The sequence below is a fragment of the Phyllostomus hastatus genome, unplaced genomic scaffold (assembly GCF_019186645.2).
Source record: "Phyllostomus hastatus isolate PE091 unplaced genomic scaffold, TTU_PhHast_1.1 phas_contig_40, whole genome shotgun sequence".
Classification (NCBI taxonomy): Eukaryota; Metazoa; Chordata; class Mammalia; order Chiroptera; family Phyllostomidae; genus Phyllostomus; species Phyllostomus hastatus.
Window position 1 is genome coordinate 54,204,764 of NW_025333872.1, and position 25,665 is coordinate 54,230,428.

General features: G+C 37.9%; 1 protein-coding gene and 1 pseudogene across 3 annotated transcripts in view; one reads left to right on the top strand and one right to left on the bottom strand.

Annotated features, from left to right (window-relative positions):
• The window catches only part of HACE1 (HECT domain and ankyrin repeat containing E3 ubiquitin protein ligase 1), a 91,032-nt gene extending 74,069 nt beyond the window's left edge, over positions 1-16,963 (bottom strand). For 2 of the 3 annotated variants that reach the window (XM_045843398.1, XM_045843397.1), the window contains exons 1-5: positions 16,668-16,963; positions 6,576-6,630; positions 5,614-5,703; positions 4,977-5,081; positions 1,876-1,951 (exon numbers count right to left, since the gene is read on the bottom strand). In XM_045843398.1, the coding sequence (XP_045699354.1) occupies positions 1,876-1,951; positions 4,977-5,081; positions 5,614-5,703; positions 6,576-6,630; positions 16,668-16,743 (402 nt within the window). In that variant the 5' untranslated portion in view covers positions 16,744-16,963. Of the gene's footprint in view, positions 1-1,875; positions 1,952-4,976; positions 5,082-5,613; positions 5,704-6,575; positions 6,631-8,768; positions 8,882-16,667 lie in introns of all 3 variants that reach the window. The other variant, XM_045843399.1, reaches the window with a different exon arrangement.
• On the top strand, positions 7,927-10,494 carry LOC123821414 (annotated as a pseudogene).
• Positions 16,964-25,665: the final 8,702 nt, after the last annotated feature.

The window sequence follows — 25,665 nt, forward strand, 5'->3', positions numbered from 1 at the left end:
GATGGTATTAGTCACAATCCAAATAGATATTCCATCACTCCTATTGCATAATTTTATAATTGTGCTGAATTCAGAACAAAGCATCTTTTCAGCATCCCAGCTTCCTTTATCCAATGGGGTCAATGAGCCCAACTGTCTAATTAATTCCACCACAGTGGTCTGGGGCAAGGCAGGAACATCCTTGGCAGTCAGAACAGTACCCAAGAAAAGCAAGCACACCACCCAATCAGGGCCACAGGAGAGAACACTGAGGCTGATCCCAGGCAGAAAGAGAGTAGACACTGTTTTTCTATAACAAGCCTTGTAGAACCAAATGACTCTTTAAATATATGCATAAATAATTTTTAAATAAAAATTTGACTTTTAAAAGTTTTCTACTTCACTTCCCTTAAAGTTCAAGAAGGGAAGAAATTAGCAGATAAAAACTTAAGTGATAAAACAATTATATTAATATTGGACATCTTATCTTGCCTATATCAGATAGTGCCCTAAGGATAGATCTGTATCAGTTCCATAGTTTTATAACCCTCTGTGATATCTAGCATATCACTAAGCAACAGGAAGATATTCAAAATACTTTTTCTTTATAAAGTAGATGGTGTTATATATATATATATATGTATATATATATATATATATGTATATATATATATATATATGTATATATATATGTATATATATAATGGTATCTGAATTACCACAGGAATTGTGGATTCTACACAATCATGACTGAGCTTATTCTTTAATAAGTCATGAAAAGAAGGATACAAATCTTAAGGACACTTTTTTTTTTTAATGCTCTAGTGCACCTGCTAAGTTCCCCCACTACCAAAAAAAATTTTTTTAATAAGAAAGGTCTAGAAAACTGACATGGAAAGTAAATACTTAATATTCTCCTTTATTCAAAATTACAAGATTCAAAATCTACAAATATTACCAAAGGAAGGTAAAAACTTTTTTTCTGCTTTACTGAGATATGACTGAAGAATAAAATCATAAAATATTTAAAGTATACAATGTGATGATTGGATATACATTGTGAAAGGATTCCCACCATCCAGTTAACTAACAGATCATCATATATACCTTACAAATAGTCCGGTTAAATTTAATAAATAAAACTTAACCTCTTCTGTCATGACTTCGGAATAATTTCTCAGTAATCACAAAATTCCGTTTTATCTCTACTTCTAAAATGAATAATACTTCATTAAATACTGACAATGTAATGAAAATTTTTTATTTCAACAATCTCTTCAGAAATATCCCATACCATTTCCCTATAATATCTGTGTAGGTAAAAAATTAAAAATAAACTTTTTTGGAAAAAAAGTAACATGGCAAAATCAATAAAAATATTACTTTTAATAAAACACATTCTTCTGAAATAATATAGGCCAAAATATTAGCAGTGATTATCTCTGAGTGCAGGAAATACAGGTGAGTGGTCATTCCCTTTGTTACTTTTTTTTCCCCTTTCTGCCTAGCAACACAATTTTCCTATAATGTACACATGAGAAGAATTTAAAAGGACATAATGAGAAACAATTCTCCTATAATGAACTCATCATACACCTTAGGGGAGATACTCCTACAAAGTCCTTTAAAAGTCGATGACAAAAGCTGAGAAAATGAGACCTCAAAACAAATGAAATGTCACAAACTGAAATAGGAGGAAAAAGGAGAAATTTAGTAAACCATGGCTTTTCTTAATAAATATAGCTGAGAATTATATCTCAAGTCATTCCGGATCTTCTTAACTATCACAAATAAGTAACTTGCAGAAACATGGGTATTATTCATTCCATTACTATCACTTTGAATATTATTTTCTAAAACATACTTTAAGAATCTCATGAAATTCTTAGCACTTACTGCTGTAAGGCCTTCATTATTACAAATGTTGACATCAGCACTGTATTCTAATAATTTACTCATGCATTTCTTCTGCCTGAAAAGAGACAGTCATAAATAACTGATAAAATGACAATTATTTTGCTGAAATATTAACTATACTCAATACTTTTTAATGACAAGTACCAATCTATATCTGCAATATTTAAATAAACACTATGACATGTGAAGTAATATACAAAATGGTTTCTATGACTCAAAGATAATAAGATAAAGAAAAAGCACAATAGTATTTTTATGTCATTGGGACAAATTCATCATTTGAAATGCCAAGATTTGCTCTGGCCAGTGTGGCTCAGTGGACTGAGCGCCAGCCTACAAACTGAAAGGTCACAGGTTCAATTCCCGGTCAGGGCACATGCCTGGATTGCGGGCTAGGTCACTGGGGTCATTGGGGACATGTGAGAGACAACTGATCGATGTATCTCTCACACCTTAATGTTTCTCTCCCTCTCTTTCTTCTTCCCTTCCCCTCTCTCTAAAAATAAAAATTAAAAAAAAAAAAAAGCCAAACCCTGGCTGGTGTGGCTCAGGAATTGAGCACCGGCCTGCAAACCAAGGTGTGGAAGGTTTGATTCTTGATAAGGGCACATGCGTGGCTTGTGGGCTGGGTCCCCAGTGGGGGACATACAAGAGGCAACCACACATTGATGTTTCTCTCCCTCCCTTCCCCTCTGTCTAAAAATAAAGAAATAAAATCTAAAAAAAAAAAAAATACCCTAACATGAATCATAGGAACATATATACAAAATTAATACAATGTATCCTCCTACCCACTCAATTTTTTCAAATTATGTTTAGTGGAAAAATACACATAACATAAAATTTAGCACCTTTATTTTATTGATTTTTAGAGAGAAAGAAACATTGATTTCTTGTTCCATTTATTCATGCTTTCATTGGTTGATTCTCTTTGTTTAAGATTTTATTTATTTTTATAGAGAGGGGAAAGGAAGGAGAAAGAAAGGGAGAGAAACGTCAATGTGCGGTTGCCTCTCATGTGCCCCCACCAGGAACCAGGCCCACAACCCAAGCATGTGCCCCAACAGGGAATGAATCAGCAACTCTTTGGTTCACAGTCCAGCACTCAGTCCACTGAGCCACATCAGCCAGGGCTCATTGGTTGATTCTTATATATGCCCTGACCACAGATTGGACCCACAACTTTGGCACCCAGCACTAATGGGTAATGCTAAAGCAGGGCACCTGACAATGATAGCTGAGGGAACAAAACAAAAAACCCCAAGAAACAAGCCCTGGCTGGCGTAGCTCAGTGGATTGAGCACGGGCTGGGAACCAAAGTGTCCCAGGTTCGATTCCCAGCAGGGTACATTCCTGGGTTGCAGGCCATAACCCCCAGCAAACGCACATTGATGTTTCTCTCTCTCTCTCTCTCTCTCTCTCTCTCTCTCTCTCTCTCTCTCTCTCGCCCCCCCTCTAAAAATAAATAAATAAAATCTTAAAAAAAAAAAAACAAGAAACAAATGGACCAGCAAAAGAGGCAAAATTCCCGTATGACTTATGCTTCAGTCTACACAAATATGAACTCATAAAAAAATTAAAGTAAAAAGCTATTTCTGAAAACATAAGAAGCTACAGGAAATAACAGGTACTCAAATGGCTTAGCAAACATTTACTGAGCACCTCTAAGTTGTACAAGACACCCATTCAATAAACACACCCATGTGTCCTTCTTGAGACAGAGTACTGAGATTATTTTTCTATGCATAACTTTTTCAAAGACCTTTGTCACTATCCTACCAACACTTGGAATGAGGTATCTAGATCTGAGATTAATTCAGCAAGGAAATTAATAATTTACTCTATGACATTGGGGTGAAACCCTAAAACATACCTAATGTGGCCAATTATTATAAAAACAATTTTTTAATCAGCTGCTGTTACCAATTAGCAAAGTGCATAACTAAACCAGTGCATATGCTAAATCAGGAAATGGGGAAGACCAGACAGGGTCAAAGGACTACTATGCCTTTCCCAGTCCAATTTACACATCACTAAGGTTCTTATGTTTTTTGGTTTTACTTTAATCCTTGTATACAAATTTGTCTTCGACTTATACAGTAGAAAATTTTAGCCCCATATCCGTATCTAGAATCTTAGTTCAAACAGAAAACAAAAATATTTTCAAGAGTAATCAAAAGAAGAGACACATAGAAACAACCTTGCATAAAGAAGTTTTATAGCATCAAAAAAATGTTTCTCAAACTCAGAATAAAAAACTACTTATTTTCATTTTGAACATAAACATTTTTGTCTGGTTTCTTGGTCCAACAGAATTTTAAGAAGTAAAAACACAGTGATAAAGGCAGACATGGAGATGTAACATCTAATATTTTTGACAAAAAAGAAGAGAGAAATCATAAAAAGTATATTAGGATTTAAAATAGCATACCATAACATAATGATGTTCATAATGATGACCAGAGTTATCAGGAAAAGGCAAAAATATATTTACATTTTGGAAATACTACTTTCTTTCATAATGGGGAAAAACTGATTTAATTAAAAAATTAAAAGGAGGGCTAACAAGCACATTATTTATTGAGAAATATTTTGTCACAACTAAAATGAGAAGTAGTTTTGGCACTGAAAGGAGTAAGCTACCTTTATGAAGAGAGCTTATTCTATCTAGTACAGCTCATTCTCAAATAATTACTATACATAAACAGGATATAATATTTACTCTGTATTTAGTTCCATTAATAAAACTAACTAAGTAAGCAATTGGGAAAATATGCCATGGAGTAAGATGTGGATAAAGATTAGCAAGAAAAAAACACCAAAACTTAGATGAAAATTATGTTTTTCAGAAAATTAAATGTCATTATAATACAAGTAAAAATGAACTTCAAATATATTTTCAAAAACAAAGATATCAGCAATTAATTTCATAAATTATTAAATATGATAGTTACTTAAAAATTGAATATGACCCAAGACCCTCTTTCCAAGAATGATATTAGGGAAAAAAATTAAATCAAGATAAAGTGCCCTGAATACTGATAATACAACTTAATCTACTTAAGGAAACAAATATTTACCCATTTCTAGCTGCCAAATGAAGAGGAGTACAGCCTGAAATATCTTGGTAGTTAGGATTTGCTCCTTTCTTTAATAGCAGAACCAAGCATTCCACAGATCCACAACTAAAACAGTATTAAAAACAGGTCAGATACATTCCACAAACAGCCAAGTTGACATAGCTTAATTAAAGAACAACAATCTCTATTAAATACACTATTTTAAAGCCCATATTAACCTAAAGTTGAAGTTAACTTCTGTCACAAATAAAAAATGTCCTCTACTTTAAGATACTATAAAGCAAATGACCATGTGCAGTTAGCATATAAAATCTCATACTGGTTGATTAAAAAAAATTTTTTTGATGAATGAACCCTCTTAAATACATCTAGGAAAGACAATCCCTGTGCCTAAACTACTCTGATCTGACCTAGAACAAGCTAAGACAGGAGATACAAGACTTGAGTCCAATGCAAGGTGAACAATTCATATAGAAAAAAAATGCCAGCATAGCACACTATGCCCTAACCATATACAGAACTACTTAGCAGTCCTTGTCTCCTCCCGTAACTACTGTGGGCCAACACTGACTCAAAGCAGCCTACTACTGATCATTACTCTAGACCAGAGTTTAATCCAAAATCTCTTTGACCTTACTTTGCGGCAATGTGAAGCAAGCTTCTTTTCACACGTCCAAATGCATAGTTAACATCAAACTTCGAATTTGATAGTAGTTCAGAAACAGATCTGACACAAAAGAAAATTAAAGTGTTGATATGTTTTAAAAAAGAGTTTTAAAAAACACATAGCTAAACTTAGTAGCTCTTTAGTTACTCTTACCAATTAATTTACCAATTAATTATTCAAAAGATTCTGTCTGGCATAAGCTAAAAAAACAGGTATTGTTCTTTAAGTGAAGCATGGCAGCCAGCACAGTATCATCCAAACCCCAACTGCCCTGACCGATAAATTAGAGCCGAAGATTTCCTCGTCTGCACCATGTCACCTGCTCTGAGGATACCAAAGTAGGCTCCAGCTCCCCGTAGATTCTTGAGGAACAAAGGGAGTAAGGCTGGCTGCTTCCCTTGCAGAAAGCTGAGCCCAGCTATATTAATCTTGACCAAATAAAAAAAAATCAGAGACAAAAAAAGTTTTAATTATTATCAGACAGGAATTTTAAAGCAAAAAACTTATTTCAAAATAGTTTCTCTTCACTTTCTTCTTATTTGCACCAAACTACCCAATGGCTAACCACAGCACAGCTGTCTACTAGAAATGTATACATTTCACCCCATAATCACATAATTGTATCTTTTTACTTTATTTTTATGATCAACACAATTATAGATGTCCCCCTTTTCCCCTCTTTGCCCACCTTCACCCAGCCCCAACCAACCAAATACTTGACTTAATATCTATATATTTTAAAAAAATCTCTTGCCATAGGAGGTTGAAAAATCTTGTTTCCTAATTCACATACAGAAAATTATAATAGGTTAAATAACATGCCCCCAGACAACATCTATGTCCAAAATGTCCAACATGTGTGTATGTACATGCAACACTCAGATAAACTTACATTTCTCAAAAAAGTATAAATTTGTGAAATAGGAACTCACCTGTGTTGATCAGCCATAACCATTGGCATTAATGTATAAACAGCAGTTTCATTATCTGATAAAAAAAAAAAGAATTCCTTTATCTCTTACTTCTTCCAAAGGGCAATACCTAAGACTATTTTAGAGTTTTCTTAACTCCACGTAAAAAGTAGAAGGGGTGAAAGAAGGTTAAGAACAGTGCAAAATATCAGAAATATTATGAAATTTGCAATAATGCAGAATTTCTTATCCCCTCTAATACATATCCCCTCTACAACACCATAAAACTGCTTAGCTTTTAGATCTGAGGGGAAAATTAGAGCCCTAATATTTTCTGCAGCTTTAACAACTAAAATTTCTTTTAGTTCCAAAAAGGTGGTTATTGACTTTGTGTTTTATCATAGTTACATGTACTTTGGGGGATAAGTGTATATGGCCCTGGCTGGTGTGGCTCAGTGGATTGAATACTGGCCTGTGAACCAAAAGGTCACCTGTTCAATTCCCAGTCAGAGCACATGCCTGGGTTGCAGGCCAGGTCCCTAGCTGAGGGCGTGTGAGAGGCAACCACACATCAATGTTTCTCTCCATCTCTTTCTCCCTCTTTGCCCATCTCTCTAGAAGTAAATAAATAACATCCTGTAAAAAATAAGTACATATGGATATTAAAGCTATATAAACTAACAATATTTTTAAAATTTAATATACAGCACTGGCTGGTATGGCTCAGTGGATTGAGCACCAGCCTGCAAACCAAAGGGTCACTGGTTGAGCAGGGCACATGCCTGGGTTGAGGGCCAGGTCCCCAGTTGGGGTGGGAAGTGCACATGGGATGCAACCACACATTGGTGTTTCTCTCCCTTTCTCTCTCCCTTCCCTTCTCTCTAAAAATAAATAAATAAATCTTTTTAAAAAGTTTAAAAACTAAAATTAAATTAAAAATACATAGTACTTGTTTCTTGCCAATATTATAACAAAAAATATTTTAGAAGTAGCCCTGGCTGGCGTAGCTCAGTGGATTGAGCACGGGCTGGGAACCAAAGTGTCCCAGGTTCGATTCCCAGCCAGGGTACATTCCTGGGTTGCAGGCCATAACCCCCAGCAACCGCACATTGATGTTTCTCTCTCTCTCTCTCTCTCTCTCTCTCTCTCTCTCTCTCTCTCTCCCTTCCCTCCCTAAAAATAAAATAAATAAATAAAAATCTTTAAAATATATATATATATATATATATTTTAGAAGCTTTTATAAAACAGCATTAAAGTTTTAGTTTTACTTACAAATTTTAACTACTCACACATTTTCATTTATATTTCATAGCATAAATTCATACCAACATGATACAAAAGAGAAAGTTATATGTCAATAACATCTATAATGCCATATCATACTTATGTAAGTTTCAGTTAGTGTTTTAATTTATTGTTATGTATTACTAACAGTCATTTCTCAGTTCAATGCATTTTAGAGGTTTATGTTTTTTTAAGTACGTTATTTACAAACAAATAACCCTGACAACTCCCACTTAGCCCTTAAAAACTTTATTTTTTAATCCTCAATTGAGGGTATGCTCATTGATTTTAGAGAGAGAGAAAAGGAGGGGAGAGGAGAGGGAAGGGAAGGAAAGAGAAAGGAAGGGAAGGAGAGAAGGGAGATGAGAAAGAAACCTCAACTGGTTGCCTCTCGTAGGTCCCCTGATGGTGGATTGAATCTGTAACCTTTTGGTACACGGGAGTGACACTCTTACCAAATGAACCACCAGGTCAGGGCCAGCCATTAAAAAGTTAATACCAAAGCTAACATTAATGAGTTAAATTTTGAGGAAAAGAATAAATATATAGTATAGAAGTATCTCCCCAAAATATTAATGACAGAGGAAAATATCTAAATTTATGGTGGAGACCCAGAGGATATCACCTAATCAAGTGATACAGGGTAGTAACATCACCAGAAATAATACACATTGATATCAGATAGCCCCTGATACGATCCATTGAGAAGGGCAACATCACTTTTGCAATATTCTTGCCAAAAATGCATAACTTTAATCATAAGAAAGAAAACACCAAACTCAAATTAAGGGGAATTCCACAAAATATCTAAACAGTACTCTTACAAATTCTCAAGGCTATTAAGCCCTAGCCAGACTGCTCAGTTGGTTGGAGTGTCATCCTGTACAACAAAAAGTTGAGGGTTCAACTCCCAGTCGGGGCACATACCTAGGTTGCAGGTTTGATCCCCAGTCAGGGCACACAAGAGAAGTAACTGGTTGAGAAATAATTGATCACTGTTTCTCTCTCACGCTGATGTTTCTCTCTCCCTTCCTCTTTCTCTGAAACCAATAAAAATATATCCTCAGGTGAGGATTTTTTTTTAAAGTCTCAAGGCCATTAAATATAAGGGAAAAGTGAAGAATTATCAGTTTAGGGCCTGGCTGGCATAGCTCAGTGGATTGAGCTCGGGCTGCGAACCAAAGCACCACAGGTTCGATTCCCAGTCAGAGCACATGCTTGGGTTGCAGGCCACAGCCCCCAACAACCACACATTGATGTTTCTCTCTCTCTCTCTCCCTCCCTTCCCTCTCTAAAAATAAATAAATAAAATTTAAAAAAAAAAGAATTATCAGTTTAGGGGAGGCTAAAGAAACATGAAAACTAAATGCAATACGGTATCCTGAATGAGCTCATAAAGTAGAAAAAGGGCATTTGTGAGAAAACTTGTTAAATTCTAATAACTCTCTAATGTAGTTAATGGTATTATAGCAACATTAATTCCTAAATTTTCATAACTGTAGTACAGTTGTAGAAGATGTGAACTTCAGGGGACATTAGCTTTACAGGAACTCTGCACTATTTATGCAACTTTTCTTTAAGTCTAAAATCAGTTAAAACAAAACATTAAAAATAAAAACAACAGCCCTGGCTGGCATAGCTCAGTGGCTTGAGCTCGGGCTGAGAACCAAGCATCGCAGGCTCGATTTCCAATCAGGGCACATGCCTAGGTTGCAGACCATGGCCCCCAGCAACCACACCACTGATGTTTCTCTCTCTCTTTCTCTCTCTCTCTCTCTCTCTCTCTCTCTCTCTCTCTCTCTCTCCCTTCCTTCCCTCTCTAAAAATAAATAAAATCTTTAAAACAAACAAACACATAAATAAATAAAAACAAAGGAGAAGGAGCAGCTGCAGCTCCAGGTAGAAGAGACAGGAAACCAAATCAGAACAGGAGCTGGCTGGGCACTATGGGTGGAATCACCAAGATCCACGTTCTGCAGCAGTAGGCCGGTGATGCAGAGGTGAGAGTCAAGCACCTCCAGCCGGAAGTGGAGGGAGGAAGGAGGGCCCAGGGACAGGCTAAGGCTGAGATAGCACCCCTGAAGCATATCCAGCTGGTTGAAGTGGAGGTGGACTGCACTCAGAGGCACCTGGCCACTACCCTGCAAAAGCTGGAGGAAGCTGAGAAAGCTGCTGATGAGAACGAGAAAGCTATGAAGGTTATTGAAAACTGAGCTTTAAAAGATGAACATGGAACTTCTGGAAATCCAACTCAAAGAAGCTAAGCACACTGCAGAAGGGGCAGATAGGAAGTATGAAGAGGTGGCTCATAAGTTGATGATTACTGAGGGAGACTTAGAATGCACAGAGGAATGAGCTGAGCTGGCAGGGTCCGGTTGCCGAGGTGGATGAGATCAGACTGATCGCCCAGAACCAAAAGTACTGCTAAAGAAAAGTACTCTCAAAAAGAAGACAAATATGAGAAAGAGATCAAGACTCTTACTGATAAGTCCAAAGAAGCAGAGACCCAAGCTGAGTTTGTAGAGAGATCATCAGTAGCCAAGGTGGAAAAGACAACTGATGATTTGGAAGATAAACTGAAATGCACCAAAGAGGAACACCTCTGTACAAAAGGATGCTGTACCAAACTCTGCTAGATCAGAATGAGATATGACACCCGTCTCACCCAGCCGCTGCACCCTGACCCTGACTCCGCCTGAGGCCCGCCTACCAGAAGCTGACCTTTAAACTGAGGGCTGATCCTTAACTGAAAGGTTGCTTTCTCCTTTCATTTCATCCCCTACCCCCAACCCCTACCCCAAAGTCTTTTTTGCTAAACTGCCTCTGCCTCTCCCCCAGAGATTCTGGTTGGACTACAAGCTGAGTACCTTTGGAAACAACATTTAAGGGAATGTGAGCACATTACAGTGTCTTTAAAGTATGTGGTGATACACACATTTTGTAACTACCTTTTTTGTTGTTGTAGCAACCATTTTTAAAGCATTTCAAGTAATTCCACAGTTCTCAAGTAGCAGTCTAATCCCTTTCTCCCTTTTAAAAGATAACTTTTTAGCTTAATCCGTATTGCCCTCTCCACAGAAGAGGGGAAAAGGTATGGGCCTACATTACTGAGAGCCAAACAGAACCCAGAGAAAGCCTTCACTAGGTGGAATCATTGCTTTGTACAGAGTACCAATCAAACCAGAAAGGTTGTTCCAGGAGTTAGCCAAAAAAAGTGATGTTCTGGTGAGACCTCTCTGATACCAGATCCTGACCCATTTCTACCCTTCTCAATGGTTCACAAAATGGATTGTGTGCCCCTTATGTTGAAGCAATCAGTTATTTGCTCTCATGCCTCCTCAAAAGAAAATGATGTTTTTGCCACTGATTAAACCATATGAAACTCATCTCATCTCACTCTGCTAGGACTGAAGCTGCTATCTCTAAAACTGCCCTCTCATTGTGCTTTGTACCAGTTAGTGCTGGAGAAATCTTGAATAGTTTATGTTCAAATTGTTTATAATTTTTATATTATTTTGAAACTTTGCTTCTTTGGGGTTAGGGTGCACTGGCCACCCCATCTGATTATGAAAGCTCTCTACAATCTGGGCTTGGCAGTATGCCAATCTTTAAAAGTTTCTTTCCTTAGCCAGTACCCCCCTTTTTGGTAAGGTCCCCCCTTTTGTGAGTTCTGTTAGGTGTGCATCCTGTAGTTTATTGGCTTAAAATGTACTCTCCTTTGGTGTGGTATCTTTGGGGACCAACTGGGAGAAAGAGAAACCAACAGTGCAACTATTTTGATACTGAAAATTGACAAATGTTTTCAAAATACACATTCAGTCCCTCAAAAACAACAACAAAAGAGGGAAACTTGTTATCATTAAAAGAAACTCACTGCTAATCAACACTCACAAGTTTAGTATGCAAATACAACTCCTTTGCTATAAAAATAAAATACCAAAGAATCCTAGTAATTAAGTCAACATGTTTTAAGCTATTATCTTAAAAGCATGTTCTAAACACTTCACATGAATCATTTCTTTTATCCTCGCAAGCCCCCATCATGTAGGTAATATTATTATCCCCATTTTATAAATGAGAAAACTGAAGCACTAAACAAGCTGGCTGATAGTGACGTTAAATGATTCCACAGCCCCATAATAAAAATCTTACAGTGTACCAGTATGCAGTACAGACAGTAACCAAAGATCTAAAATATGAAACTTATTCTTCACATAATTGCAATACATTATAATGTTTTGTTATCTTCTATACAGTTTTTGTTGTTGTTGTTATTATTGTTGTTATTTTAGTGTTGAATGTAACTACTAAATTGTTCCCATCATCTAAAACTAAATCACCACCAGGAATTGAAAAACATTAACTAAGCTTCCCTGGGCATGGTAACATTTTTCTTCTTGATTTTTTTTAAATTAAATTGATTGGGATGACATTGGTTAATAAAATTATATAGGTTTCAAGTGTACAAGTCTATGATTCATCATCCAAAGTCAAATCTCCAAGTGCACAATTCTATGATACCACCCAAGGTCAAATCTTCTGTCACCACACATTTGACCCCCTTTACCCTTTACTGCTACATCCCCTACTCTCCCCTTCCTTCTGGTAAATACCATACTGTTGCCTGTGTCTATGAGTTATTTTTCTTGTTTGTTCATTTGTTGCTTTCCATTTTACATCCCACATATGAGTGTGATATCATACGGTTCTTGACTTTTTCTGTCTAACTTATTTCAGTTAGCATATTTTCAAGATCCATCCATACTGTCACAAATGACAGTATTTCACCTTTTCTTATGGCTGAGTAGTATTTCATTGTATCTGTGTACATCTTGGTTATCCAATCTATCCAGGGACACTTTTGTTGTTTCCATGTCTTGGTCACTGAATAATACTGCAATGAACATAGGCATGCCTATACCTATGTGAATAAATGTCTTCAAATTTTTCAGGTAGATACCCAGAAGAAGGGTTGCTGGGTCATAAGGCAACTATATCCTTAATTTTTTGAAGAATCTCCATACTGTTTTTAATTTTGACTGTACTAATTTAAATTCTCACCAGCAATGAGTGAGGGTTCCTTTTTCTCCACAACCTCTCCAACAGCTGTTATTCCTTGTCTTGCTGATAATGGCCATGTTAACAAGTGTGAGGTAGCATCTCATTGTAGTTTTGATTTGCATTTCCCTAACAGCTAGTGAAGTTGAGTATCTTTTCATGTATCTATTGGACACTTGTATGTCTTCTTGGGAAAAGTGTCTGTTCAGGTCCTCTGTCTATTTTTTATTTGGATTGTTTCTTCATTTGTTTTTCTTTCCTTTTGATGTTGAGTTATATGAGTTCTTTATATATTTTGGATATTAACCCCTTGTGGGGGATGATGTTTGCAAATATCTTCTCCCATTCCATTGGCTACCTTTTTGTTTTGTTGGCGGTTTCTTTTGCTTTGCAGAAGCCTTCAGTTTTATATAGTCCCATTAATTTATCTTTGCTTTCACTAACACTCTGTATCTCATATAATACATTCCAATAAAACTCTGAACTTCTAAACCATGACAATTTCAATGAAGTAACTCCACAATCAACAGTTATAAACAGGAAATACTTTTATTTGTGAATTGAAACTTATAAATCAAGATAGTACATAATTTTTAGTGAGCATAAGTGAGCATCATAAGGTTCACACAGGTTTTATTTATCAAGTGTTTATTTAGATAATATTTAGATGTAGATCTTTTTAAGTCAAATCTAACTTTGTTAAAATATAGCTCACACACATTAAAAGGTAGGAAGAAATAAGGAGAATCACAGTGATAGAGCTAGAAAGAGACTATCCAATAAATACTTTACTAAAAACAGAATATAACTTGTCAAGTGCTTCTTTCTCTATGCTCATAAACACACTGAGTACTAGACATATAACTTAAGTGTTCAGTGATAAGAGAAGTTTAATCTCTCACTTAACCAGATATGTTGGCCATTTTCATTAATGAAGTTTCACAACTCAACAACTAAAAGGAAAACCTTAAGAAAACATTTATATGTTATATATGTAACTACTCATCAAATCATAATATGGGAGTGATTGTTTTAAAATACTGATAGCTATCCTAATCATCATTCAAATATAGGTTAAAATAGGCTCAAGTCCTATTATTTTATTATACAAGCTACATTCACTGCAATGCAATAGGTAAGACCTTTTCCACATAAGCAAACAATATAAATCAACTTTTAAAGGCCATTGAGAATCCACATCCCTAAAGTAAGTTCTTTCCTGTCACTTCCTCTCTTATGAGAATATTCCTATGTCAGCCCGCACAGGACAGGACCCAACAACTTCCACCACCTCCATTACTTAGTAACAATACTCAGGTTTTCATCAAACGAAGGAAATATAAATGTGTCATCTCAGTATCCAATTCAGGAAATCAAGTATCTACAGGTTAATCCTATGTGACAATTTTAGAGTAAAGATGATTAAAAACTTTCCAATCTTAATGAATTCCAGTTAGATGCTTATTAACCAATGAATTCTAGCAAAGCAAAATAAATATCTCATTAGTTCCTAAATTTAGAGAGATCTTAGAAGTCCTGTTCGCTCTTCAAAATGCAAACAGAACCTGGAATTTTATTAGAATGGGATACATAAACACACACACACAAAAGAGCCAATCTCACAGAATTCAGAGTCATCAGAAATTAAGGACAAAAATAAATTAAAGGAACAAGATGAGCACAGACTCATTAAACCAAAGAAAAACAAATGTAAGCAAAATGCCACTTTTGCTGAACAACATAGGGAAAAGTTTTATTTTTAGTTACTCTAGTTTCTAGGGCCTCTCAATGTGTTGAGTGGAACCTTCCAAAGAGTAAGTTAAGAAGCGGATACTCACAATTTTAAAAATGTTGATATAATTAGATCTATAATTCTTGTATGTATTAATCCTAAGAAAATATTTATGGAGACAGACAAAGACTTTAAAAAGTACCAGCTTCACCTCATAAAATCTATCTTAACAAAATTAGACTCTATATTTGTTACATATATCCTATGAAATCCTACAAAGTCATTTAACATATTTAAAGATACCAAAAAAAGTGGTTTCTAAAAGCAGATATGCAGTAATTTTGTAGAGAAAGAAAAACAATAGAAGGAACTGAAGAAAATATTAAGTTTGTTTATTACTAGGTAAATAACAGAATTTTTAATCTTTCTTTTCAAAATTTTTACAATGAAAGTACATTACTACTTTTAAAACCCAGAAACATTAATCAAATTCTAAATCACATTTATATTAAAAACTTTGGGATTTAAATTAGGCAATACAAATTACTGTCAATAAACCTACACATGCAGTCTTCATCTACCTATATCAATAACATGACTGAAAAAGGAGTGAGAGCAGATCTTAAGAAATAAACTCAAAGGTGGAAGTTTGAAAGAAAACAGAAAAAGTTGAAGCTGGAGTTCTAGTTACTACATATCAGGATTATCTTGAGTCAACTACCTCATACTAGCAAAGAATCAAATACAAAATTATTGAGTAACAGAGGCCACAAATCATCCCTATTCTGAATCGTAAGTAGAGACTAGAGAAAACTTTTTCAAGAAAATTATCACTAAAATATCCATACCCGCATTTCTTTGATGACTCCCTCCGAAGGTCTCCATCCCTAATTTACAGATCACTTTTCTAGCAGCAATTCAAATAAAGTTTTGAAAAAATGAAATAAGATAAAGTAATGCAATGCATTTAAAAAATTAGCCACCATAATTGCCTAACCCTTTCCTCACATACATAAACGAAGCCTGAGAGGCTGACTGCCATCTCCCACTGCCACTAAAATGTCTGAATTCATGAGGCTGCAAACAAAACAGCTTACTTTCTCACCTCTGTTATTAGTAGTATTTCACCTGTCCTGAAGGAACCCTGCCAGGCACACCGAACTAAAATTCCTGAACTGCGGGGATCACGCCCTGTTCCTTTGTAGAAGCTCCCCCGCCCCCACCCACGTCTGACAAAATAATGAAAGCAGGCAAGCACATTAAAGAAAAGTGTATATACGAGTCTGTAAACACACAGTATTTTAAGCATACAAGTTTGCCATTTGACACCCTCTTATTTATCTATTGTGAAAATACAATAGAGCTCTGCGCCAAGGTACCCCCCACCGCCCCTCCGCGACCGGTTACGAACCCGGCCAGGGCGAAGCTCGCCTGAGCTCCGCCTCTCGTCGCCTCCATGCCCCGCAACTGTGGGTGAGCTAGGGAAGCTCACCTGAGCTCAGCCTCCCGTCTCTCCCACCCATTCATCCACACCTGGGGAGCGAACAAACATCACCTAAACTGCGCCTCCTGTCGCCTCCCTCACCTTCCACAAAACCGGTCCCTAGTGCCAAAAAAGGTTGGGGACTCCTGCTCTACTATTTGTGTGTGTGTGGGGGGGGGGGCTGCTTAATCTCCACCCCACCCTCCCGCAGCCTAAAGTACATATTATTATTTCTGGAGCATCTTCCCAGCCCCAGCAAGCAGCAACTGTAAAATGGCCCACAACTGTGATGTTTCCGGATCCCGAGTTTCCGCCACCTGTCCGGAGAGATTTCAGTCTATTCTGCTTCTTCCACCGACAAAACCCACACTGCTCTGGCCACTCCTGCAAATTCCCACCTGCGGAAGCGGGAGCAGAGGACGAGGGCTCGGGAAAGTGAATGTGGGCATTTTGTCAGCTTTCTGTTACTTTTCCCACCGAACTCAGGGGGCCCGAACTCCACCCCCGCGCCATTCCCCCCGATCCCAGCTCCGGGCCGCACGGCCCCGCTCACCGTCGGGCAGCTCCACGGTGCGAGCTCGACGCAGCGAGCGAGTCAGGCGGTTGAGTTGCTCCATCGCTCTCTCCATCCTCGGCGTGCCCCCGCGCCACACTAGCCGCGCTGGCGGCCTCCGCGCCCGGCGCCCTACATTCCGCCCTGACGTATCCTGCGGTCGGAAGTGCCGGCTGGCCCGGCCAGCGCCTGAGGCTTCGAGGACTGCTCAGTGTCTCGTTCTCTGTCTGGGTTTAGGAGATTGCCAAACAGACCACCGAAAGAACACCCGCCACCTTTGCCTCTCGCGCTCTTCCGGCGCCGCGGCTCCTCCCTCTTGACCTCGCACGGCCTTCTGGGAATCGTAGTCCCGAGCCCGCCTATCCTAGCGGAGCCACGCGAGTTCTACACCGGTATTAACTCTCACTTTCGCAGTGCCCAAGCCCGGGTAGGGCAGTGTGTGAGGAAAACAATGCCAACTCTGGGCGTACCCTCAAATTCCTGGAGAGACTTTTTGGGTGTCAACACGCCCTGTCTTGTGGTCTTCCAGAGTTGAGCGGGAGCCCTTGACTTTCAATTCTATCACTCTCCTGTATAGCAGATTGGGGATTTGCACAGTTCTTAAAAACCATCATCCTGGTTTTGGTGCATTTGTTTTTCAGCTACATAAATTGTTGAAATATTATACTATTTTCATATAGCAAATTTAAAGAATAATAAAGTCAAACAAATGCAAATGCAGAATACACATTTTTCTCCATTGCGAGTGACTTAACTGTAGCTTAATTATTTGTCTCTCCTGCTGGGTGACTTCATAAGGATAGGACCCCACTCTGGCTTGTCTTGTGCCTTGTATTTTGGTGCTTAGCACAGCACCTGACGCAAAGTTGAAACTTTTGGGGAAGATCTGAGTGATGAATATTTTAATTTACTCAGTACAATGCTGAAGTGTCAAGGTGATAACAGATACCAGTGGGAAATCTAAAAACTCTGACTTTTTAAGTCTAAAACAACTTCAAAATACAAACAAAATGTGAAAGAAAATTAGTGAGGGAGATCATATTTGCCACCTCTACTCAAAAGTTGAGCACAAGCCAATATAAAAAGAGAAATTAGAGCAGCTGACACATGAAAGAATTAATCCACGCAGGTGAATATGAACCTGGCTAACAGCACTGACAATGAAAAAGTAAGGGGAGAATTTTCCTTTCTTGGATATAACCAATGCCAAGATGATGCCAGAGTAAAAGAGAAAGAAAGAACGTGGATTTTTACATCTTATTCCTCAGAAAAGCAAAGTTATTTTTCCAATGAATGGGCACAATAATGCTGATAATGTATGTTGGCTAGTCCAGAAAGAAAGATAGTCTCACCTACCCATCCAGGAAATTCAGGGGCAGATAGTGGCTGGCATGGATTTTCCATGCCCATGCCATCCTAAATCAGTCCCAATCTGCAGCTATTGGTCACTTGTGCCAGTGGTGCAACAGGCTCAGGATAGATACTCTAACCAGCGGGTTTAGATGAGACCCAAACCAGTCTGGCAATGAGGTGGAGAGGTCAAAGCTTCCAAGGAATGCCAAATGCTATGGCTCAATGTAGATCATGCACAACCCTTGGTGTCTAAGACTAAGATGAAATAATATGGGCATAGTGTGGAAAATGTTTACCTTTCCAGACAACATATAAGCTTAATATATGGGACAAAATTAATCCTGAGAAAATCTAACTGCAGTAATTTTTTTCTATTTTTCTTGAGTCCTGAGATAAAACACTCCAAATACTGAAGACATACACATTAAAAATTCATATCTCTATGAATTCAAAGCACTATAGATATCAATTCTCTTCCCTGCACATCAACCATGGGAAGTACATGCCAACTGCAGTTCTTCCCATGGATATAAATTGCAAGACACCAGAACTTCTCAGGAGTAGATTATTGCAAGCCTACATGAAATTCAGGGTTGAAATGTATTAATTTTGGGGAGAGATGTAAATTATGGGATTTCCATAAATTATAAAAATTGTGATTGGGTAAAGTAGGAGCTTTTGGCTACAACTAAAATAATTTTGACATTTCAAACTTTCATATATGCTAACATTGAAAGTAGTGCTATGTTTTCTAAAGTGAGGCCTTGGAATATAGAGACAGACAACATCAAAAATGAGATGCAGACTGAGAATTTTTTAAAATTTTAAACTGTTAAAGCATTTGTAGAAGTCTCTGATTTCCATAATAAATGACTGAAATCAGTGATTAGTCCTATGAAAGAGTTTCCTAAATTGTGCAGGAAGTTTAATGACCTTAGTGATCACCTGAGGGAGCTGAAAGATCATGATTCCTACCTAAAATAACAGTGTTAAGGAAACTAGTATCATTGAACTTGTGTATATTTAAAACCATTTTTATTTGTATTGATTTTTGCCCACTTCAGTAAAATTCTGCTTTTCTTAAAACATTCATCTTGGATTAGGTAAAAGATGTAGCTGAGTTCAATCCATCATCAGTAACTCATTTCCAAATTCAATTCAAACAAATATTTACAAGCAAGGAGCAAAATGGAAATACAATAAAGAATAAGATATTTTTACTCTCAAGGAGTTCAACTGCTAGAGAGAAAGTTAAGACATGTACAAACATAAAAATAACACATAGAAAACTGTGGAGAGTCCTTCAAGTTATGCAAAAACAACAACAACAACATGGTCTTGGGAGGGAGACATGTCATTATGGGGGTGGGTAGAATCAAGGAAAATTTCATGCCTGAAAGGAGGTCAAGTTAACACAGGGTGAACAGAAACAAGCAAGACAATCTGATTAATAGAAAATAATAACAGTTGATGCCTGTTAAGCATTAATACCTGATTCAGTGGAGGCTTATGATTAATTGGATAATTAAGGCTAACTAACATGTGTTAGTCAGATTTCAGTTAGCCTTGAATGCCATGCCTAGGTGCTTGAAGCCTGTTCCTCAAGCAGAGAGGAGCAACAAAATGAAATGGTATTAAAAGAGAGTGGCAACAGCTGAATGAATTAGGAGGCCACTGCAATTATTCAGGTGAGTGAAACAAAACACTCTATCAAGGTGGGAGTGAAGAAAAAAAGATGGATGTGAGCACTGTGGATTGATAGGATGCAGAATCTAGATTTTAGATGGGTAAGAGTTAAAAATGACTCCGAAAATAGTGGTAGGCAGAGTAAGTTCTTATGAGGAAGAAACACTTGTTCAAAAGTTTTTAAACTTGTTAATAAATTTTCATGGAGGAAGACAATTATTTTAAATGCAAGTCATCCATTTCTTATAAAGCTAGGCCAGAGGCATTCAAATTTAGTTTTACATGCATTTGAGTCTGTCTGTCCTCCACTTTGGTACAGTGGATTTATTAAAAAACACATATTATCATGTTTTTCACTACTTATGTGCACATGCTGTGTCTCTAACTCCAAATCATTAGATTCACAGAGTCTGAAGAATATTATCAAGACTGAGTCAGGAGTATGGGATGATCTTATGCTAAATACATTTAATAAATCTATCTGTCTTAATGAGTATTGTTTTTCTGCATCAATGTCAGTGTGGGTTAATTTACATAAAATCACTTTCAACTGCCTATGAATTGATTTGTTCACCTTAAAACAACTAGTGCAGCAAAAAGGTAAAAGGTATGATTTTGCAAAGTAGAGTGGTTTAGGACTACACATTGAAGACATGCTGACACTGACACTAGAAAACTGGGATTTATTCAGAATATCTGGTTTCAAGTTTCCTTGTCTGCAAACTGAGATTTATTAATCAGGACTTTTTCCATTGCAAGTGATACAAATTTGACTTCAGCTAGCTTACATTAACTATAAATTTATTAATATAATAGGATGATTCATGGATCCCAAAGGAGGAAGCACCATAAGACTCTCTCTGGTTTCCTGTCAGAGTTCTCTTTCTAAAGAACTTGAAACATTTACTTCCCACCTTAGAAACTATGCAGCATCAGCATTCTTCCTAATTTAAAAACTAAACTCCTAAGTATGCTATTTAAAGCCTGACAGTCTGTCCTCAAACAACCTTCTCAATCTTATTTTAATAACTGCCTGCATTTATTGAGCCCTTACTGCAACCAGGATTTGTCTTAGAGGCAAACAAACTGGCGTTAGAATTTCTGGGTCTACCCCAACTAATCACATGCTTGAAAACTTCCGTAAGCCCTGGAAGCCTCCATTTTCAGCATTGGCAAAATGGGAGCAATTACAGTGTCAAAGAGCAAATATTATTTCAATGGGCCATTCTTGATGGCCCATTCTTAGACTGGAGTGCAGGGTCAAATTGTTTAAATAGGCTGCTCTCTTAGGAACCAGGTGCTTGGGTTATGTATGCAGTTCCCCAAAATGTAGGAGTCAAGAGACACAAAATAACTTGGCCAAAACAGAGAATGTAGATTTATTCAACTCCAAAAGTTTGTGTCTGGGAAATAATATCCTTTATGTCTATTCTTCCAAAATGTTGTTAAAGTTTTTGCTTCTTTTGTTTGAATCCTTCCTCAATTTAGTACTACCAGACTCCCGGAAATTCTCAATTATTATCTTAGTACTTGTTGCTTTTAGACAAAAGGTAATCTGAACTAACAGCAGTTGCTGTTCCCTCCACCCTCCACAATAGCCACCATGGAACTCTGTGCCACCTCACCACTCTCTTGATCCTGATTGGTCATTTGGGAAGGATCGGGAATACTTCCCCACGCTGAGCTTTGGAGATGGTAGATTTCATGTTATCAAGGGAGGAGCAGTCTCCTTACAGCTTTATTGTACCTGGACACGTATCACAGCTCCAAAGTCCTTACTTAACTTCACTGAATTAACCATTGACTTCTGTGTCTTTGCAACCTGCTTCCTACCTACTCCTACAGTCCCAGTTTAACCTCTACGTTTCAATATTTGCGGCACTGATTCTTTAAATTAAATCTATGAATAAGTATGCCTATAGCATTCATAAAGACAGGGCTTGACTTGGTATGAAAATCAGGGCCCAAAAAACCCCAGTAAAGATGGTTGGATCTATCTTTTAAAACTTGACAGTTACCATGTTTTGCTGCGTATAATGCGTGCCCATGTTTTTGGCCCAAATTTCAGGAAAACAAACTTTTCATTTTAATTTTTAATTCAAGTATTTATTTGTTTATATTTAGATATATGTTTTGTGTTATAAAGGAATTTTAGCATTTATTTTTGAACATATGAATATTGTTATTGCTTTCTATGGTTACATTTTTAATGCATAGGCATAAATAAAAGAATTGAAAACATTTATGTAAATATAGAACTAGTACTATCAATGTATAATGTGCATCCTAATTTCCTCTCAAACTTTTGGGCAAGAAGTGTGCATTATACATGGTAAAATGCAGGTACCTAAAATATGGATACCTAAGAATGCAAGTATACAGACTTAGAAATAGAATGTAGAAAACCTTTGATGCTTAATGGCATTTTCTCAGCTGAACACTAACTCAGTTGGAGATGGCTGATTTCTATTTGTCTTCCTAAATAATCTGTACAGAATATTTAGTTTTCGTGTTCTATCTCTCTCTGAATTTCAACACAATAGATTCAGTTACACTTTTTGGGTCATTATGGAGAGAGGCTTGGTGGGGATGGGGGCAAAAGGCCGATGAAAGGGGAAGCTGGTGCTCTAGAAGTGCAGCCATCTAGGCTAAGAAATAGTGGGAATGGGGGAGACCACCTAAACTCCTGAGCCCAGACCCAGTGATGCTTTGAAGAGCTTTATGTCAGCAGATTATGTTGCCCTGAGCACCTCATTTCTGGAAGAAACTGTTCCCAGGAGCATTGAAGGTGGGAAGGGGTTTGATTCTCACACATGGTCATGTACTGCTTAAACTGATGCTCAGAATATTGCCACTAGACTGGCACTTGGGCAGAGTGGAGCTGCACAACTATTTTATTCTGAACAGCTTTGTATAATTGGGTTGACTATAACTTTAAACATTTTTTGCAAGATATCATCAGACTGTAAGAAATAGCCTTTCATCCTTCTGACATCTATCTACTTCTCCAAATCCCTACTTCATCATGTGTTCAACAGGTGGAACAAGTGTAGAGCCTTGTGCTTCACACTCACAGAGGTACTGAGAAAAATAAGGTGCTGTCCTTGTCTATGAGAAAATAACAAGTGAGAGCTGGTGATAAAGATGGGGGAGATGTAAAATCCTTGATGGAAAACAGATTAAGACATGCACATTTTAATTCACTGAACACATATTTATTGTGTATCTATTGCATTTCAGGTGCTTTTCTAGGTATTGGGGACATGACACTAAACAAAACAGACAATATACTCATCCTTGTGGGTTTACATTTAAATAGAAAAAATTAAAATACAAATATTAAAATAAATAATATAATATAAGTTGGCGGGGGGAGCAGAAGGATCCACAAGTACAAATCGTGAAGTGGGAAAGAGTTTGGAGTGTCTGGGAGATAGCACAAAGCCTAGTGCAATTAAAGTGGAGTGAGCTTGGGGGAAGTACTAAGACATAAGATCAAAAAAATATAGGGGTAGGTAGACTGTAATCTGATGAACCACCAAATGGTTTGAAACGAATAGAATGATGTAATCTAATGTATATTTTTCAAAAGTACTTCCCTAACTACTGAGTAGACAGCAAACTGTAGGAGATATAGAAGTTCAGGATAAGAGGTCAGTTAGGAGGTTGTAGCAACAGTTCTGTAGAGGTATGGTGGTGGCTTAAACCAGAATTGTTTCTGTGAAGATGGTGAGATATAATGGTTTTTGAGAATTTGCTGGTGGGTAGGATGAGGGATTTGAAAGAAAGAGAGCAGCCAAGAGTCTAAGATTTAGAGCTAAGGATTTTGTCCTGATTTACTATATGACTGGAGTTACCATTTACTGATATGGAGGACAATGGAGAAGGAGCTGGTTGGGGCAGGGGGGAATCAGGAGTCTTTTAACTTTCAGATACTTATTAGACATCTAAGAGAAAATGTCAAGTAGAAGGTTGGGCCTATAAGTCTGGCATTGAGGAAAGAGGTTGAGGCTAGACATACTACATTTCTTTTTTTTTTTAAGGTCTTTTTTTAACTATTTTTTTAAGGTTTTTATTTATTTATTTATTTTTAGAGAGAGAAGGGAGGGAGATAGAGAGAGAGAGAAACATCAATGTGTGGTTGCTGGGGGTTATGGCCTGCAACTCAGGAATGTACCCTGGCTGGCGACACTTCGGTTCACAGCCCCCACTCAATCCACTGAGCTACGCCAGCCAGGGCGACATATTACATTTCTCATTATGTTACAGGGTTCAGCCAAGAGCGGGGACCCCAAATAGGCATTTGAAATGGGGTCCGGAACTTAAGGTGTCCAGGAGATTTTAAGATGTCTCCATCCCCCCCACCCAGGGTGTGGGTTGGGGGAAGGGACAAATAGAGCAGGGCCATTGAGAGCTGTTTTGCATAGCAACAGCCTTGCAGCTACCCTCTGGCGTGGTCACTTAACATATCTATAGCCTTTAGCTGGTCACTTAGATATGTTAAATAGCTGTGATCATCTCTGAGCCAGGGGAATGGAAGTAACTTCCCCACCAAGACGTGACTGGGGGCAGATCCCCCAAGCTACAGCGCCTGTGCCTGCATGGGAGCTCGGAGAAGATTGGCTCCAGGACCTGAGGCCACACCTGCCCAGATTCAAGATGGCAGCCCAGTAAACCTGGAAGGATACGAGTTCTGGCATGTGAAGCCGAGTGTGGGAGGAGTCGGAAATGAGGCTGCAGAGGAAGATTGGCCACGGGGATTTAAAACCCAGACTTGGCGGCCATGGGAGAGAGAAAACCATGTGGCTGTGGAGGTGCAGAGAGGATCACGGCCATTGAGAGGAGGAAGAACCGTGCTGCTTTAGGAGAGAGAACCACGCGGCCTGGACAGAGCAGGGACCCCCACAGCTTTAGAAGGGGAACCACCACCCGGTTTTAGCAGAGATCCCGGCGACTCAGCAGAGGGTGCCGGGAACCCAGGGAGGTCTCCCAGTCGAGATGGAGTATTAACGGGAAGAACCAGAGGACTGCCTGAGCCGTGGACTTCTATTTCCTTTCCTGAGATACGGTACTCTGGACTGGGCAAAGGGGGAAGGAAGGAAGGACTGTGTCTATTTGTGGGTGTTTTTAGGGACTTTAGGATTTTTGGTAAAGACATTAGGTCACTACTTTAAGTTAGTATAGCATTAAATAAACATTTCCTTTCCTTTTCACGAATCTCTGTCATTGAGAGACGTCTTTCCTCTGGCAGTGGACATAACAGACCCGGGGCCTTCTTTCAATAATAGTATATTGTCCCAAGGCCCCCCTTGGCTCCCCTTGTCTGTTCTGTAACAATTACATTACATTACGTATCTCATCAGCACAGGGTAGTATTAAAACCGTAAACTGGATGAGACCCCTTAGGGAATACCATCAACACTAACAGATAGGAAAGTGTGGATGAATCTAGCAAAGTAGTGCGAGTTGGGAGACCAGAAGCCACCTGAAGAATGTGTTTAAAACACCCCTGAGAATCAGAAGTAAGAAGACTGAAAATTGCCTCTTGAATTTCTTAGATGTCATTTATGTCTTTGATAAGTACGGTTTCAGTGGAGTAATAAGTATAAAACCTGATTGAAATGGGTTTAAATGAAAGAGCTTTCCTATATTGCTGAAGATAGTATTAATCAGTGTAACTCATTTGGACAGTTTGACAGTGGCTATCAAAATGCAAATGTACACGTTTGACTCAGCAATTCAACTTGGAATTTATTCTGTGGACACGCTTGAATATGTGCAAAATAACATATGTAAAGTTAATTTTTTGAATTGTAGTGAAATTTGCATATGAGAATTTTACCACCTTAACCATTTTTAAGTGCACAGTTTGGTGGAATTAAGAACATTCACATTGTGGTGAACCATCACCACCATCCGTCTCCAGAATATTTTTTATCTTACAAAACTGAAACTCTGT